The 15229-nt window shown below is 35.4% G+C and overlaps 1 protein-coding gene across 14 annotated transcripts in view; it reads left to right on the forward strand.

Annotated features, from left to right (window-relative positions):
* The window catches only part of PPIP5K2 (diphosphoinositol pentakisphosphate kinase 2), a gene marked incomplete at both ends in the record, with an annotated part of 58212 nt that extends 54009 nt beyond the window's left edge, over nucleotides 1-4203 (forward strand). For all 14 annotated transcript variants that reach the window (XM_084234003.1, XM_084234008.1, XM_084233996.1 and 11 more), the window contains one exon: nucleotides 4091-4203. In XM_084234003.1, coding sequence (XP_084090129.1) covers nucleotides 4091-4203 — 113 coding nt within the window. The remainder of the gene's footprint in view (nucleotides 1-4090) is intronic.
* Between the last annotated feature and the right edge of the window lie 11026 nt (nucleotides 4204-15229).

Below are 15229 nucleotides of genomic sequence, written 5' to 3' on the forward strand. Positions count from 1 at the left end.
TGCCATTTATTAGTATATGAACTTGGGCAAGTTAACCCCTCTGATCCATGGTTTCATGGTCATAAAATCAGAGTAATAGTACTTCTTTCATAAGGCTATCTGAAATGAATACAACAGCATATATAAAGTACTTGGCACATGTACTAAACACTCATTAAATGTTAGCTGCTATTGTTGTCGTTACACCATAGCAAATATGTCCTCTGCCACTCCCCAAATAAATTCCCCTAGGACTCATGTCATTTCTTTGCTTTCTAAGATGTTCCCTCTCTTACTTCCTAATTTTCAAAGTCCAACCCAACCCTTCTATTGATGTTATATTATATGACTACCAAAAGAAGAATTCCAATGACCGTACTACTCATTTGTTCTACCTACCTGATCATAGCTCTCTCAGATTACTAGGCCTTATAGGTCAGGGCCAGATTTGAACCTTGTACATTCATTTTTTAAAAAAAGATTTTATTTATTTTTGCGTAGAAGAACTGAGGTATAGGACAGAGGTGAGGGGGTGAGAGGATTCACCAGAGACAGAGTTGGAGGGGAGCAGCAGGCAAGACAGGAGAGGTCTGCTGCTCCATGTGGGTTAGCTTCCTGGCCAGGGATTGAACTTAGGCTGCAGCGGTAATAGTGCTGAGACTTAACCCCTAAGCCACAAAGGGGGCCCTGAGACTTGTACATTCTAAATCTGTCCATGCAACTATAGAAAACTGAAAAAGTATCTTAAATTAAAATAATTAATTAATTAAAATGAAAAAATTTTAAAAAAAAATCCCATTTCCCCATAGTTTCAATAAGATACATTGTTAAATGATTAGAATTTTTACCAATGTGATAGGATAAAGGTAGTATTCTAGTATGGTTTTAATTTATATATCTATTTTTATAAATAAAGCTTTGAGCTTTTAAAAAAAAAAGTATCTTAAAAGTGAATATCAACAAGCAACTATAAACCAGAGACACACTACAGGGGGAAAGGGTGGAGTAGGATCAAAACAAGGGGGTTGGGAATTGTATGGGGACTATAACAAAGCTGAAAGTGCATACATTGTGCAAAAATGAAAAATGATGTAAAAAATGTATAAAATAAATTTTGGGGTTAGGATAGAATGCAAATTTATACCCAGAGCCAAATTTTTTGGAGGAGTCAGGAATTAATTTGGAAATCATTTTGTTCCTATCCCTAGAGATAAGAATTTATTAGTTAAAAAAAGTTTTTTTTAAAGTGAATTATGAGGTGTTCCACATATACTCAAAGTTAACTCTTTTGTAGTTCTTTCTCTATGCAGCAAAGCACTTTGTTATTCTCATAGTTTTTAACATAACCTTAAGAGGTTATGTACTCTTAAGGTACTATTGCTATGCCCATTACATAGCAATAGTAAAAGGAAAGTTGCAAGGTTGTGATATCCATAAAAATGAAATAAATGGAGTTGTATTTGACTTTTCAAATGTAAATTAAGCCAACCTTACATTCTGGTGATGAACCCTACCTGGTCATGGCACATGATTTACATATATATATCTTGATGTAGTGTGCTGTATTGAACATCTTCACACCTGTATTCATGAAGGTTATTGGTCTCTTGGGTTTTTTTTTTTTGGGGGGGGTAACATTTTTGAAGTTTTGATATCAGGATAATTCTGGACTCATAAAATAATTTCCTATTGCAGTTAATCAAAATCAACAAAAAACTATGAACCAGAGACACTCTATGGGGGGTAGGGGGCGGGAGGGGAGGGATTGGGGTCAAAATAAGGGGGTTGCAATTATATGGGGAATATAAAAATAAAATTTATTATAAAAAAAAAGAAACATCCTTGTGCATTGCTAGCAGGATTGTAAAATGGTCCAGCCACTTTGGAAAACAGTTTGGTAATTCCTCAAAATGTTAGACATGGAGTTATACCATGGAGCAATTCCAAGAGAAATAAAAACACATGTCCATACAAAAACGAAAAAACAAAAAAAAAGGAACATACAATGTATGTCAGTCTTTTAAATGTGAGACTTTTTTTTTATGGCTGAACATTTGAACTTGGCACATTTTAAGATAACAGGTATACTTGGGCCTCTATTCTCGATTTTCAGTTAGTGGTTATTATAGGGATTATGCTTAAATTACTTTGTATTTTCAGAAGTTAAAGATACAACTGGCATAATAGAGAGCTTGGAATCACCTCCCCTAAAAACTGTTATTAAAAAAATATTTTTGCTCAAAGGAAGACCCAGAAGTTCTCCAAAATAGTCCCAGCACTACCATAAAGATCTTGAATTAGGGTTGGTGGCTGCTGAGGGGAAGAAGTGGGAGCAAGCAGAAAATAGCATGGCTGGGAGAGTAGATATTGCATTCAGTAGAACAGGCTGGGTATCAGCCATCCAGGACAAGACAGGGCACATGGGGCATGTGAAATTTCCTCCATGAGCTTTGCATACGTGAGGGTACTGGTACAGCCTGGCACACTGGGAACTCTGCCACTGATGTGGGTAAGTAAAGTTAGGCCTTTCAGTGGTTCTTACTTTATTCCAGAGATTTCCTATATATTTTTTCAGTATCAGCATATTTTCCATTGTTTTTGAGCATAGTTAAAATAGTTGATTTAAAATTCTTGTCTGCTCATCCGGCTGATGTCAAGATTGGTCTCTGTCACTTTACCTGTTCTCAAGAAGAAAAATGTTTTCCTCTTTTTTCATTTATTGAATAATTTTAGATTGTACCATCAACATAGAAATTCATAGAAATTCTGGACTCTTGTGTTTCAGTTATGTTCCTTTAAAGGGATTTGGTTTGTTTGGGTTTTGTTTTGTTTTTTTTTTAAAGCAGAGTTAACAACTTGACTGAACTCGATTACAAAACTGTGTCCCTCAAAGTGATTAGTAGCTCAAATTTCACCTCACTTCTTTTAGCCTCAGCTGAACCCCTTGGATCTTACTCTGTCATACATTTTATCAGGATTTGTTGAGCTCTCTCCCTTTCTAGGATTTGCCACCATACTTTCTAGCAGCTACAGTTGCCCTAATAATTGTCTTCTGGTTCTTCATGCTGGTAAGACTTAGGGGTTTTCTTGTTGCAATTTTAGACATTCCACAATTTTAGTCTTTAGATAAAGACTAAATATTGTCCTTAGACCAAAGGCTATTAAAAAACCCATCCCATGTTGTTCCTTTCTTCCAAGTGTTGAATCTTTTCCAGTGTATGCCTGCTTTTGTTCCATCTTCATTGTGTTTAGGTGGTTGTTTTTCAAATTTTACCTGAGCTTATACTTACTGTCTGGTCTGAGTACTGTTCTAACAGGAGCTTTCCCATCCCTGCCAGTCGGTATAAGTCTATTTAAAATAGCTTTTAAATAACTCAAAAACTATGAACCAGAGACACTTTTAGGGGGGCGGGGGCGGGAGGGTAGGGATTGGGGTCAGAATGGGGGGCTGCAATTGTATGGGGAATATAACAATAAAATTTATAAAAAAAATAAATAAAATTAATTTTGAGAGTATCAAAAAAAAAAAAAAATAAATAAATAACTCATTAAAGGCTTGGTGTTAGTTTGGATAGTGAAGGATTAGCCCTAAGTGAAAATCATTTCTAGTTTTCTAACATTTAAGCTTCCTGGATAGTGATAATAAGAAATATAGGAGAAAGTTAGGAAAATGATTAGTTCAGTTTAAGACAAGTTAAGTTTATGTTTCTTGTCAGATATCTATATAGGGATTTCTAGTTTGATATTATAGGATATATATTTTTTGATGTAAGGGTAAAAGCCCTGGTCCAGAAGTGTAAATTTGAAGATTGTGGCACAATCGTTGGTAGTTTAAAATAATAGAATAAATTCTTCCATTTTCTTCAAAAGAAGAATACAAAGTTAAAAGATAATTGGTTTTGGTGAACAGTTCACTGACAATTACTTTTCTGAATTGACACTAAATTCTTAGAAGTAAAAGTTCCCCCAAAATGCTATATTAAATGTTTACAATGTGTCATTTACATTGCAATTATAACATAAAATGAATAATTTTGTCACTCAGCATTCTTATTTGAATTTAGAGTGCTTATGTAAATCTAAGCAGTATTTTTTTTCTTTTTTTGTATAGCTACCAGTGGACCTTCCAGTGCAGTTGTTTCTAATACCTCATCTCGAAAAAAGGGTATAACTAGCAAAACAGAAACGCATGATCACAAAAAACCTACTGGGAAAAAGAAATGAAATCTTCTTAGCAGAAGCAGAACTCCTTATATTTAAGAAAATTTCATGCTAAGTAGAAAGTACATTTATTTATTAAGCCTTGACTGGAGACTGTCAAAGCAAGTAATTTATGTTTTTCCCTTTATATCTCTGTATTCATTTAAAAATATGTTAAATCTGGAGAATTCTTTGTATGTATTCAGATAAGGAACTTTTGTTATGATCTGGAAATGATTATTAGCATTTTATAAGTACCAAAACTTATGGTGATAAAGGTCTGTCGTTTTAATATGATGTTTACCATGTGCCTGTGTTTTCTGAAGAAAAGGAACATGAAAGCCCAGATATCCTGAACTGGTGTCATAGTGTAAAGCTATTTATTAAAGAATCTATAAGGTGACCTCTGTATACTTTCATTTTCAAAGGATTTCATCTTGGCTATAAAAACCTGTAGCTTGGATTAAAATTTATAGCTGGGATTACATACTGGGAACTTTTAAAAGGTATATTTCCCAAGATATTTCACTGACCATTTAGATTAGAAGCACCCCTGCCCCCAGTTGTTATATTTACATATATGCTGCAATATTTAATAACTGGAGTATTAGCATATTAGCATATGGGTTTTTTTTTTCAATCTGTTCTTTGAATTTTTTTATTTTGTGTTATTTAAAATATTACATACATATACAGCTGGGATACCCATACCTTTATGCATATAAATTTGTATGAAATAATTTCTTTATCTGTTTCCTTACCATAAGGTGCTTCTGCTCATCAGGAAAATTTTTGCTTATATTGGCAAGAAAGATATCTTTAGAGTTTCTTTTAAGAGCTATGGTTGACAAGTTCATAAATGTTATACTCATTTTCTGAGTTCTTTTTAGATCTAAGGAACTCAGTTCAAAAATGGAAATCATCAATGTGAGAAGAATATCTCAATTCTATAGTTAGTAGGTATTATGTGTCACACTGTTTTTACCATTTCCATTTCTGTCTCTAAGTGTATCAGTTGATCTCACCAAAAAAAGCTTAAAGATTGAGCATTTGAAATAAATGGACTTCTCATATGATTAGATTTTTGAAGAGAATTGATATCATTGTGTTGTGATTTCATCTGTGATGTGGAAAATATTTATTATCCTTGGTGCTTTTTTTTAACCCCTGATGCACAAATAATTATGCACTTGAAATGACTTAAGCTATAAAGCAGACTATTCAACCTGTTAAGAATTCCATCTATTGCCAGTCAGGTAATTTAAATTGCTAAAACTTAGCATGAAGCTTACATTTAGAAAAATTAATAAATTCTCATATGAATACAACTTTTAAAATTCTTCAAGAGACTCTCCTGACCATCATATATGAACTGACTTTTAGAAGATAAGCATATTACATCTTAGTTATAAAAGGTACCAGATGCAACAGTCATAAGTATGTATGTATAATTGTATAATTCGTATACTTCTCATGAATGTAAGTATATTATACAGTGACATGTCTTGTAAACAGTTAAATGTTCCTAAGCTTTCTGTATGTGAAAATGTGGTTAATATGTTCATTGTGGGAGTAAGAAAGCTGATTTTATTTTTTAAGTGAAACTGAATTAAAATATTTTATTTCCAGAATCAAGAGAGTGATTTTATTGGAAAAAATATTTTTCATTTATTCTTTATCTCTTTCCTTTTACTTTTAAAGTACAAAGAAGAAAATGATTTTACTTTTAAACAATACTTATTTTAGGTGTTAAATAAAATTTATTACTGGCCATATACATCACAGTTATTGCTTTCCACAGAAAGCAGGGGTCACTTGTGATAAAGATTTCAAGTAGAGGGCCTCCCCTGCTGGTGCAGCGGTTGAGCGCTGGGCTCCGCAGCCTCTGCAGCGCCAGCTCAATCCCCAGCTGCCAGCGAGGGTCCCACATGACGCACAGACCTCTCCTGCCGCCTGCTGCTCCCCTCAGCAGAGTATTTCTTCGTCAGTCTGCCTGCTCTGTTCCCTGCTCTGGCTCTGGTGAATTCTCTCACCCTCCCGTGCTTCTGACTGTACTCAGTGCTTGTATAAATAAACAAACAAACAAACAATCTTTAAAAAAAGAGATTTGAAATAGAAACAGCTCTACTTTTTTTTTTTTTTAATTTATATATTTTTACATTGTTGTTCATTTTTGTACAATGTTTGATTTCTCCTCTCAGGTGTTGTCCCCATAAAATTACCACCATCAAGACACCCCTGAACTGTTACCATAGACTTGTGCTCTTCCCTGCCATTTTGATCCCTCCCTCCACCTCCTCTCTAAATGTCTCCGATTTATAGTTTGCGTGCTAGTGTTTTCCCCTGATCCCTTCTTTGGTTTCCCTGTCTTCCTCCTGTAATGTAAAATCATCCAATGTTTTTCTTTTTCCTTCTGACTTATTTCACTAAGCTTAATCTTTTCCAGCTCCATCCAGGTTGCTGCAGATGGCGTAAGCTCATCTTTTTTGATTGCTGAGTAGTATTCACGTTGTGTATATATGCCACATCCTCTTGATCCAGTCATCTGTTTTTGGACATTTGGGTTGTTTCCATATTTAAGCTATTGTAAATAGTGCTGCAAAGAACATAGCAGTGCAGGTTTCCTTCTGAAGTAATGTTTTTGTGTCTTTTAGGTAGGTTCCAAGAAGTTGAATTGTTTGGTCATATGGTAGATACATTTTTAATAATTTGAGGGTCCTCCACACAGCTTTCCATAGGGGATGTACCATTTTGCATTCCCACCGGCAGTGTAGGAGCGTTCCTTTTTCTACATATCTTCGCCAGCATTTGTTGTTGTTAGTTGTTTTAATGTGGGTCATTCTTACTGGTATGAGGTGATATCTCACTGTGGTTTTGATTTGCATTTCCCTAATTATAAGAGATGTTGAGCATTTTTTTATGTGCCTGTTGGCCATCGGCATTTCTTTGGAGAAGTATCTTTTTAGCTCTCCTACCCACTTTTTGCTGGATTCTTTATTTTGTTTTTGTTGAGTTGTGTAAGCTCTTTGTAGATCTTTGGTATCAGTCCCTTATCAAGTTTGTGGAGTACAAATATTTTCTCCCAATCTGTGGAGTGTCTTTTTGTCTTGGTTACTATCTCTTTTTCTGTGCAGACATGCTTTTTAGTTTTATGTAGTCCCAGTTGTTTATCGTTTCCTTCATTTTCTTTGCTTCGGTGATGAGTCTTTAAACATGAATGTTATGGAGTGTTTTGCCTATGTTTTCTTCGGAGGATTGTGTGGTCTTAGGGCTTACATACAGGTCTTTTATCCATTTTGAGTTGATCTTTGTATATGGTGTGAGATTGTAGTCTAGTTTCATTCTTTTGCATGTAACGGTCCAGTTTTCCCAGCACCATTTATTGAAGAGACTGTCCTTGTTTTTTTGCATATTCTTTCTCCATTGTCATAATTAGTTGTCATATATGTGTGACTTTATGTCTGGGTTTTCAGTCCGGTTCTGTTGGTCGAAACAGCTCTACTTGAACAGGATAATGGGTAATAGGATAATGGGTACCAAAATAATGCCATATAAAGTTCTATTATATGGGTTGGTTTTTGTGGAAGTTCTAACCTCTGTTTTAAGAGACTAGGACACTATAAAGTGTATTATTTTATACTATATCAATTATGTCCCTATTAACTGTATTGCTTGGATTTCCTATAACCTGCTTTCCTTTCGTCTGTGCTTAGTAATGATTTGAGAGAAGTAAAATCAACTTGTCTTTTTTGATCACTGAATAGTATTCTATTGTGTATATATACCACATCGTCTTCAATCCATTCATCAGTTTTAGGAAATTTAGGTTGTTTCCATACCTTGGCTGTTGTAAGTAGTGCTGCAGTAAACATAAGGGTGCAGGTTTCCTTTGAGTTAGTGTTCGTATTCTTTGGGTAGATTCCTAGTGATAGGATAGCTGGGTCTTACGGCATATTTGGTGGGTCTTACATCCATATTTAGTGTCATGTGAATCTCTACAGCTTTCCATAGTGGCTGGACCAGTTTAAATTCCTACTAACATAAGAATATTCCCTTTTCTCTACATCGTACATAGTCAGCGCTTGTTTCTGGTTTTTTAAATATGGGCCATTCTTACAGCTGAGGTGTATCCCGTTGTGGTTTTGATTTGCGTTTCCCTAATAATAAGTGACAATGAACATTTCATGTTTGTTGTCCATTTGCATTTCTTCTTTGGAAAAGTGTCTATTTAGCTCTTCTGATTTAGCCTTTTATCTTTCTAACCCACAAAAATTGGCAACTGCAGAGCTATTCACATTTTCGATCTCTTTCTTCCTCTTTGTCTTAGCTACAGACTGCTTCTGTAGATGTGACATGTCCGTATTTCTTTCTTTGCTTTTGCCTTTCCTGCTACCCTGGAAATAGTACCCAGGAAATCCCCCTTTCTGACACTTACCCCATACCCGCTGTTTCAGATGAGGAATTATCTTTGCCCCTCAAATTATGCCATCTATTTAGTAGGAGTCTTTTGGCCTAATGATTTTGAGATGAGGAGCACAAGCATCCGCTTTAGGTATGTTGCTGTTTACCTTTACTGCACCTGTCAACTTTTCCTCATACTGTGGTTGAGGTTACAAGTGTCCTAGTTTTGTTGAAGACAATTTATATTTCTGTTTCACAAGTGAGGATACATTTTTTTTAATAAAAAGTGATTTCTCTATGATTTTGAAAGGGGGGCATCACTTCTGTTTTGTAATTATCCTTTCACAAGGAGAAGGAAGGGAAGGAGAATGAGGAAGAAGCCTGTGTTTCTTTAGACTACTCAATACACTTAATTGTTTTAAATAAACTTAATACCCCCAGTCCTGCCTTCAGTAAAATGTTGCTGGAATCAAATGAAATGATATTTTGCTAAATTGTAAAGAGAGGAGCAAATTTGAAGCATGATTTGTATTTTTTTTTCTTTAATGGAGTTGTATGTAGTCTAAATGTCAACGAGGCCTCTGTTTTCAATAGTATTTCAGCATTTTTGCAGTCAAGGATGTTCTAGACAGCTCCTAAAACTCTTTTATTATTGCTTTTGTTGCCATGGGAACAGCCTGCCTAGTAACAATCTGACAAACAAAAAAAATGAAAAGAAAATCAAGGTTATTCTGGCATCTTCCCCCTTTGAAAAAATCTTTAAAATAAAGCAATACAGTCCTTCTTGAAGCAGAGCTAAAAAAAAAAAAAAAAAAAAAACAATATTTAACACAATAAAATCAACCTGCCCTCCCACTCACTCATGTCATATTGTGTATGGTATGAATGACACAGTTGTGTGACCCTGATGGGATAATTGATGTACAGTTTAGATACCCACTTTAAAGTACTTAGAAGGATGTATCTCAGTGAGGAAAGTGGGCTACTTTGTAATTCTATGTAAGTTTCTTCAGGAGTACTTGATACATGAAGGATGATTTTTGAAAGAAAAAAAAAACATGCCTTCTAAAAGTGTCTTGCTGCTTTTTAAAAACCGTAAGATTTTTCTCAGACAAGTCAATGCAGAATAGAAAGCCCAGTAATGAAGGAGAATGTTTTGATGGGTAGAAAAATAAAAGCGTGAAGGAGGGGTGAGACAGACTAGAAACACAAGTTCTACCATTATAAAAATTCACCATTGCTGATGTGAACAAAAGAAAATTGAAACCAAATAAAAGCTGTCTTTCCACTACACATAGAAATGTATAATGCCTTTGTTCAAAATACAGATAATTATTAAAATGAGACATGGGATTCCTAAATGTTAGAACATCACAGTTTTGTTTAAATTATTCTTTATTGGTCATCCAAAAACTTTTTTGAAAGTCACATATGCTATACCTACCTCTCAGTAGGATAGATGGAAAGAGCCACACATAATGGTACTCATATTGGAAGGCTACAGAATCTACTCAGGAAAATGCATTCACTTAAAAAGCTGAAAATTGAAAGATTCACGCTGAAGAAGAACTTGGAGTCAATTTAGAAATGCTGTAAGAAACAATGAAGGTCCATCTTGATGTCATGTGACTAAAATCCCTCATGCTCATTCCACAGGTCAGGGAAAGGACAGAGCACAGAATAGAGTCTAATTCCATTTGTTGGCAATGAAATTTGTGCATTTAAAAACATAGTGTGCTGCCTCTTTGTAATGGTTCTTGCCCCGTTTTTCAGAACCTCTTCAGGAAAGAGCAAAGTCATTTTGCTCTAATGGGTAGAACAAGGGACAGAGAGAAGGGAGACATGGGTGGAAAGCTTAGTTCTGCACTGGCTCTCTGGGGAAACAGCTGGGCTCTGTACTTACTGGACACCAGTTCTCTTGCCTACATGTCTGTAGGGCTGGCCCGAGGCTCCCTCATCCCAGAACTTGTATAATTTGCTTTTCCTTCCCTTCCTTCTCAGAATTCTAGAACCTTAACTAGTCCTTCCGCAATCTCTAGGTCCCTCTTTCATCATAGTCAAAAAGTGTTTCTTGAACAAATATCTAGGTAGATAGCTTAACTAGAAAAAAAAATTAGTGGTGGTAATTCCCATTACCATGCCCTCATGCTCCCCAGATGCTTTTTGAGGAACTTACTTGGTTAATACAGTTAACACTACAATATAATGTTTTGAGGATTATCAACATAAGAGTATTTACAAACTAGGGCCTCCCTGGCGCAGCGGTTGAGCGCTGGGCTGCGTGCGAAGCTGCCCGCAGCCTCTGCAGCACCGGATGGATTCCCCGGCCGCTGTCCAGGGTCCCACATGGCGCGCAGACCTCTCCTGCCGCCCGCTGCTCCCCTCAGCAGTGTGTTTCGGTCCTTCTGCCTGCTCTGCTCCCCGCTCTGGCTCTGGTGAATTCTCTCACCCTCCTGCGCTTCTGACTGTACCCAGTGCTTGTATAAATAAATAAATAAATATTTTTTTAAAAAAGAATATTTACAAAATAGCTTTTCATTAGCTAGTATGAAGTTAATCCTGGATATTACTTGATATTATGACTGCTAACTATTTTTCATATGTGCCTAAATGATATATAGTTATGAAAATGTTTTTGCAGTAAGACAAAATTTATACTCAGTATCCTTATAAATAATGTAGCCCTGTGGACTGTAAGAGAAAAACATCTTTGTGTGAGATATGTCCAATATTCCAACTACATGTGCATTATTACCTTTGTCTGACTGGTTGTTTAAACTGACAGCTGTAAAACGATTATCTGGGTTTTGATATCTTTCTTACAGTCTCTCATGTTGAGACTTTTAAGAAAGTTCAATTCCTTGTTATATTCTGCCCTCTCTATTCTCACCAATACTGCAACCATAAGTAAGTATATGTCTTATTCTTTGAGAAAGAATAGACCTGGTAGAATTTTATTATATCACTAGATTATAACCCATGTTGACCACCAAAAGACAACCTCTAAAAAGCTAGTCACATCATCAGACGACCTCATGTTTCTGGATTGGGCCAGTGGCTACTACATAAGTAGAATGTTGATTGTCAGTTAAGGTGTGGGAATTAGAAGAATTCATCTGCTCAATATTTCTCACCTGCTTGCTAGGTCTAGTGTCTGAATTGTCAACACTGGATATCCTGTGGGGGAGAGGAGCAGAGAAATCTTCAGGAAAGCTCAAGGAGCCCCTTGGTGAACACAGATCATCTTTTTCAAGATGCACATACACTTGGAAGACATGCCTCTTCATGCTTTTCTCACAGACCTCTGAGAAGAGGCAGTTTCTCATCAAATGTGAGCTGCCATTTTAAACCAGTTTCGGTGCTAATTCCTCGCGATACAAATTGTTCAAGGAGAAGACTGAGTGTTCAAAGGCAATTAGAATCCACAACAAAATGACTAACTTTTTCAAAACACTTAAAAATTCTAAATAAAATACTTATTTTGCAAATATATGTAGCAGCTCCAGGGCAAAAAAATTAAAACCAGGAGGTTATCAGAAATATACCTAAACTGTTTCTGTCCAAGGAACGTGAGCAGTACCTCAATCCCTTGTGTTTGGGGGTTATCTTGTTGTTGTTCAACATTAGTTATAGCTTAGGATACCCTGACAAGGTACTACAGGGGTTGAGGTTGCAGACTATACATGACAAGTTGCTGAAACTTGGGTCCTTTCATAAAGGAGAGAGCAGGGAAGGCCCTGCACTGTCCTTGAACAAGAATTGTAAAATATGTCTGCTCATTATCTTAATAAGCCCTATCTATAGAGCCACAAAAAGGAGAAAGGACTGTAACATACCATGGTACACTTTCACACTTTGGGACACACACAGGGCTCTCCCATAATAGCAAATGACACCAAAGAGAATTTCACAGTGAAAAAAAACACAACTTGCACATTCAAGAGAAAAACACAAGAGACACTTGGCATCCTGAGAGCCTTATGTAAGGAACTAGGTGGTATGTTATGGCATATAAAGAACAGAATAAGAGGTTGGGATAGGAAGAGGCATTCAAAGGAAAAGACAGGAAAGACAAACAATGATGTCTTTATAAATGTGGTGGGCTAGCCTTGAATGGGAGGTTTTAATTGAGGAGACTTTAAATAATTTCATAATATTGGTGTATAAACTAATGGAGATAAGGATGGTTTTTATCCTGATAGACTCTCAAATAAAGCATGTGTTCTAAAATGTTACCCTGTAAGTTATAAAAGCTTTTTAAAATAAAGCATGCAAGTTAATAATGACATGAATTAAGTAAGTCACTTATTATTCCACTATCCTAATAAAACTTCATTTTCCATAGTATCTTTCAATTATTCTTAGGCATCATTACATAGTTATAAATATTGTTCCATGAACATGCCATTTTGTTTTGCTTAGGTTTTTTTGCTCCGTATATTTTCCCATAGTTATATAGTGTTTACAAGTATCCCTTTAAAAAGGTCATTAAATTTTTTTAAATTATTATTTAAAAAAATTTATCATACAGATAATATATGCCTGTTGGTTGGCTGTACTAAAATGTAACAAAAGCACTTTATTCCTTGCCTCTGTTTTTCCTTGACTTCTATTCATCCCCACCCCAAATTTCATTTTCCAAAAGTATCCACAAGTTTTCCAGATTTTTCTTCAGATATTCTAATCACCTCCTTATGTGTATGTAATAATCTTGCACATCAGTGTTTTGATTTACCAATTTTAGATATTCTCTACTGACTTCTTGTTATTGTAAGAATTAAACTTTGTAAACTCTACTTTCCCTTCCCACCACCTAGTCTTATAATGTTAAATCATGAATCAGCACTTCCAATATTCATGGGCCTATAAATATTTATTGCTGAACCAAGCAGTATACTATGATTCTTGTATCATATTTGTTTTTTCTTGGAAGTAATTGTTTTCATTCGATGTAGGTATTAGAAGTTCTAAACATTCTCCAATGGATAGGTAAAGCAGAGTTCAATATTATTTTCAACATAAGAGATAAGCAATTGGTTCTATATTCCCTCATTTCCTGTTTCCTGTTAGCAGACTGGATTTAAGAGTTGCACTCACAAAAACAAACAAAATGGCACATACTCAAAAATCAATACAGTAGCATCTTGATATTCCAAAGAGCTGCATGTCCTTTCTATCAAAGAATTGGAAATTCATAAAATTCAGGGGGTCTTTTTATAATTTTTTATTTGCTTTTCAAGATTAAATTATTTTGTAGCATTAAATATTTGAAAACATCATCCTACTAACATTCTATTCTCCTACATCTTTAGGTATCAAAATTTAGAATATCCAGTATTGTATTTGTGGCATTGCTTTCTCTAGTACAATTTTCACGTCTTGCCTGGGCTTTGGGCACAGTCATCACAGTGCATCTTATTTTGATGACTTTTTCTTGGGCTAGTGGCCTCAAATAATGGATGTTACATGCTTTTCCTTTTTCTCTGTCACTCCTCTCCCTACTTTCTCCTCTCTCTCACCCCTTGGGCTTCAGTTCATTTTGATACAGGAGGTATTTATGATTTTGAAATTATAGTTAAAGACAGGTTTTAATTTCCTTTTCAATATCCACTTGTTCATAATAGCACCTAGTAGATACATCTATTATAGGTCTTGCTCCTCCTTATTTCTCTTAGGATTATCCACTCCAGTCCTATTCATGTTGTCACATGGCAAGAATTCATCTTTTTTTACAGCTGAGTCGTAGACCACTGTGCATATTCACCATACCTTCTTAATCCACTCTCTCCTTTGTCACTTTAATTGTTTACATTTCTTGGCTACTGTGAGCAGTGCTGCAATGAACACAGGAGTGCAGATACACCTTCCAACTAGTGTTTTTGCATTCTTCAAATAGATACCTAGGAGTGGAAATTCTGAATCATGTGGTAGATCTATTTTATTTTATTTTTTAACTTGTGATATCCCGAGTGTTATAAAAGAACCCAAAGAGAACATTAATTACTCTTAAATTACTGTAAAATTTATAAAGAATCTATTATAGGTTTTATATTTTAAAGAATTAACTGAAACCTTAAATATATTGAAGCTTGTGAATATTACGATTAAGTACTTGAATTAAGGATATTGTAAATATATTATCCCTCTTAACCTAACAATCTTTGGGAAAATGGTTGAATCAAAGACTTCAATTAGTATAAAGTACATTTAAACTATATATTTGGGAAAGAAACTGGCGAAGTTAGAAACTTTTTTGTTTTTGTTTTGATTTGTCCAATATAAACATGCTTCATAGTTCTCCCAAGGGGGGAATCAATGTTTTCACACACACACACACACACACACACACACACACACACACACACACACACACACACCCCAGTCTTTTCTATCAACCTGTCCCTTTCCTTCCTCTCTCCATCTTTAAATCTGAGACCTCAGAATGTTAATTTATGTCCACTGGTTTTTAAAAGTGTTTTTGGTGGGGGTTTTTTTAAAGGAATTATTTATTTATTTATACAAGCACTGGGTACAGTCAGAAGCACGGGAGGGTGAGAGAATTCACCAGAGCCAGAGTGGAGAGCAGAACAGGCAGACTGACGAAATACACTGGTGAGGGGAGCAGCGGGTGGCAAGAGAGGTCTGCACG

This window comes from Talpa europaea (genome assembly GCF_964194135.1).
Source record: "Talpa europaea genome assembly, chromosome: 5".
NCBI lineage: Eukaryota > Metazoa > Chordata > Mammalia > Eulipotyphla > Talpidae > Talpa > Talpa europaea.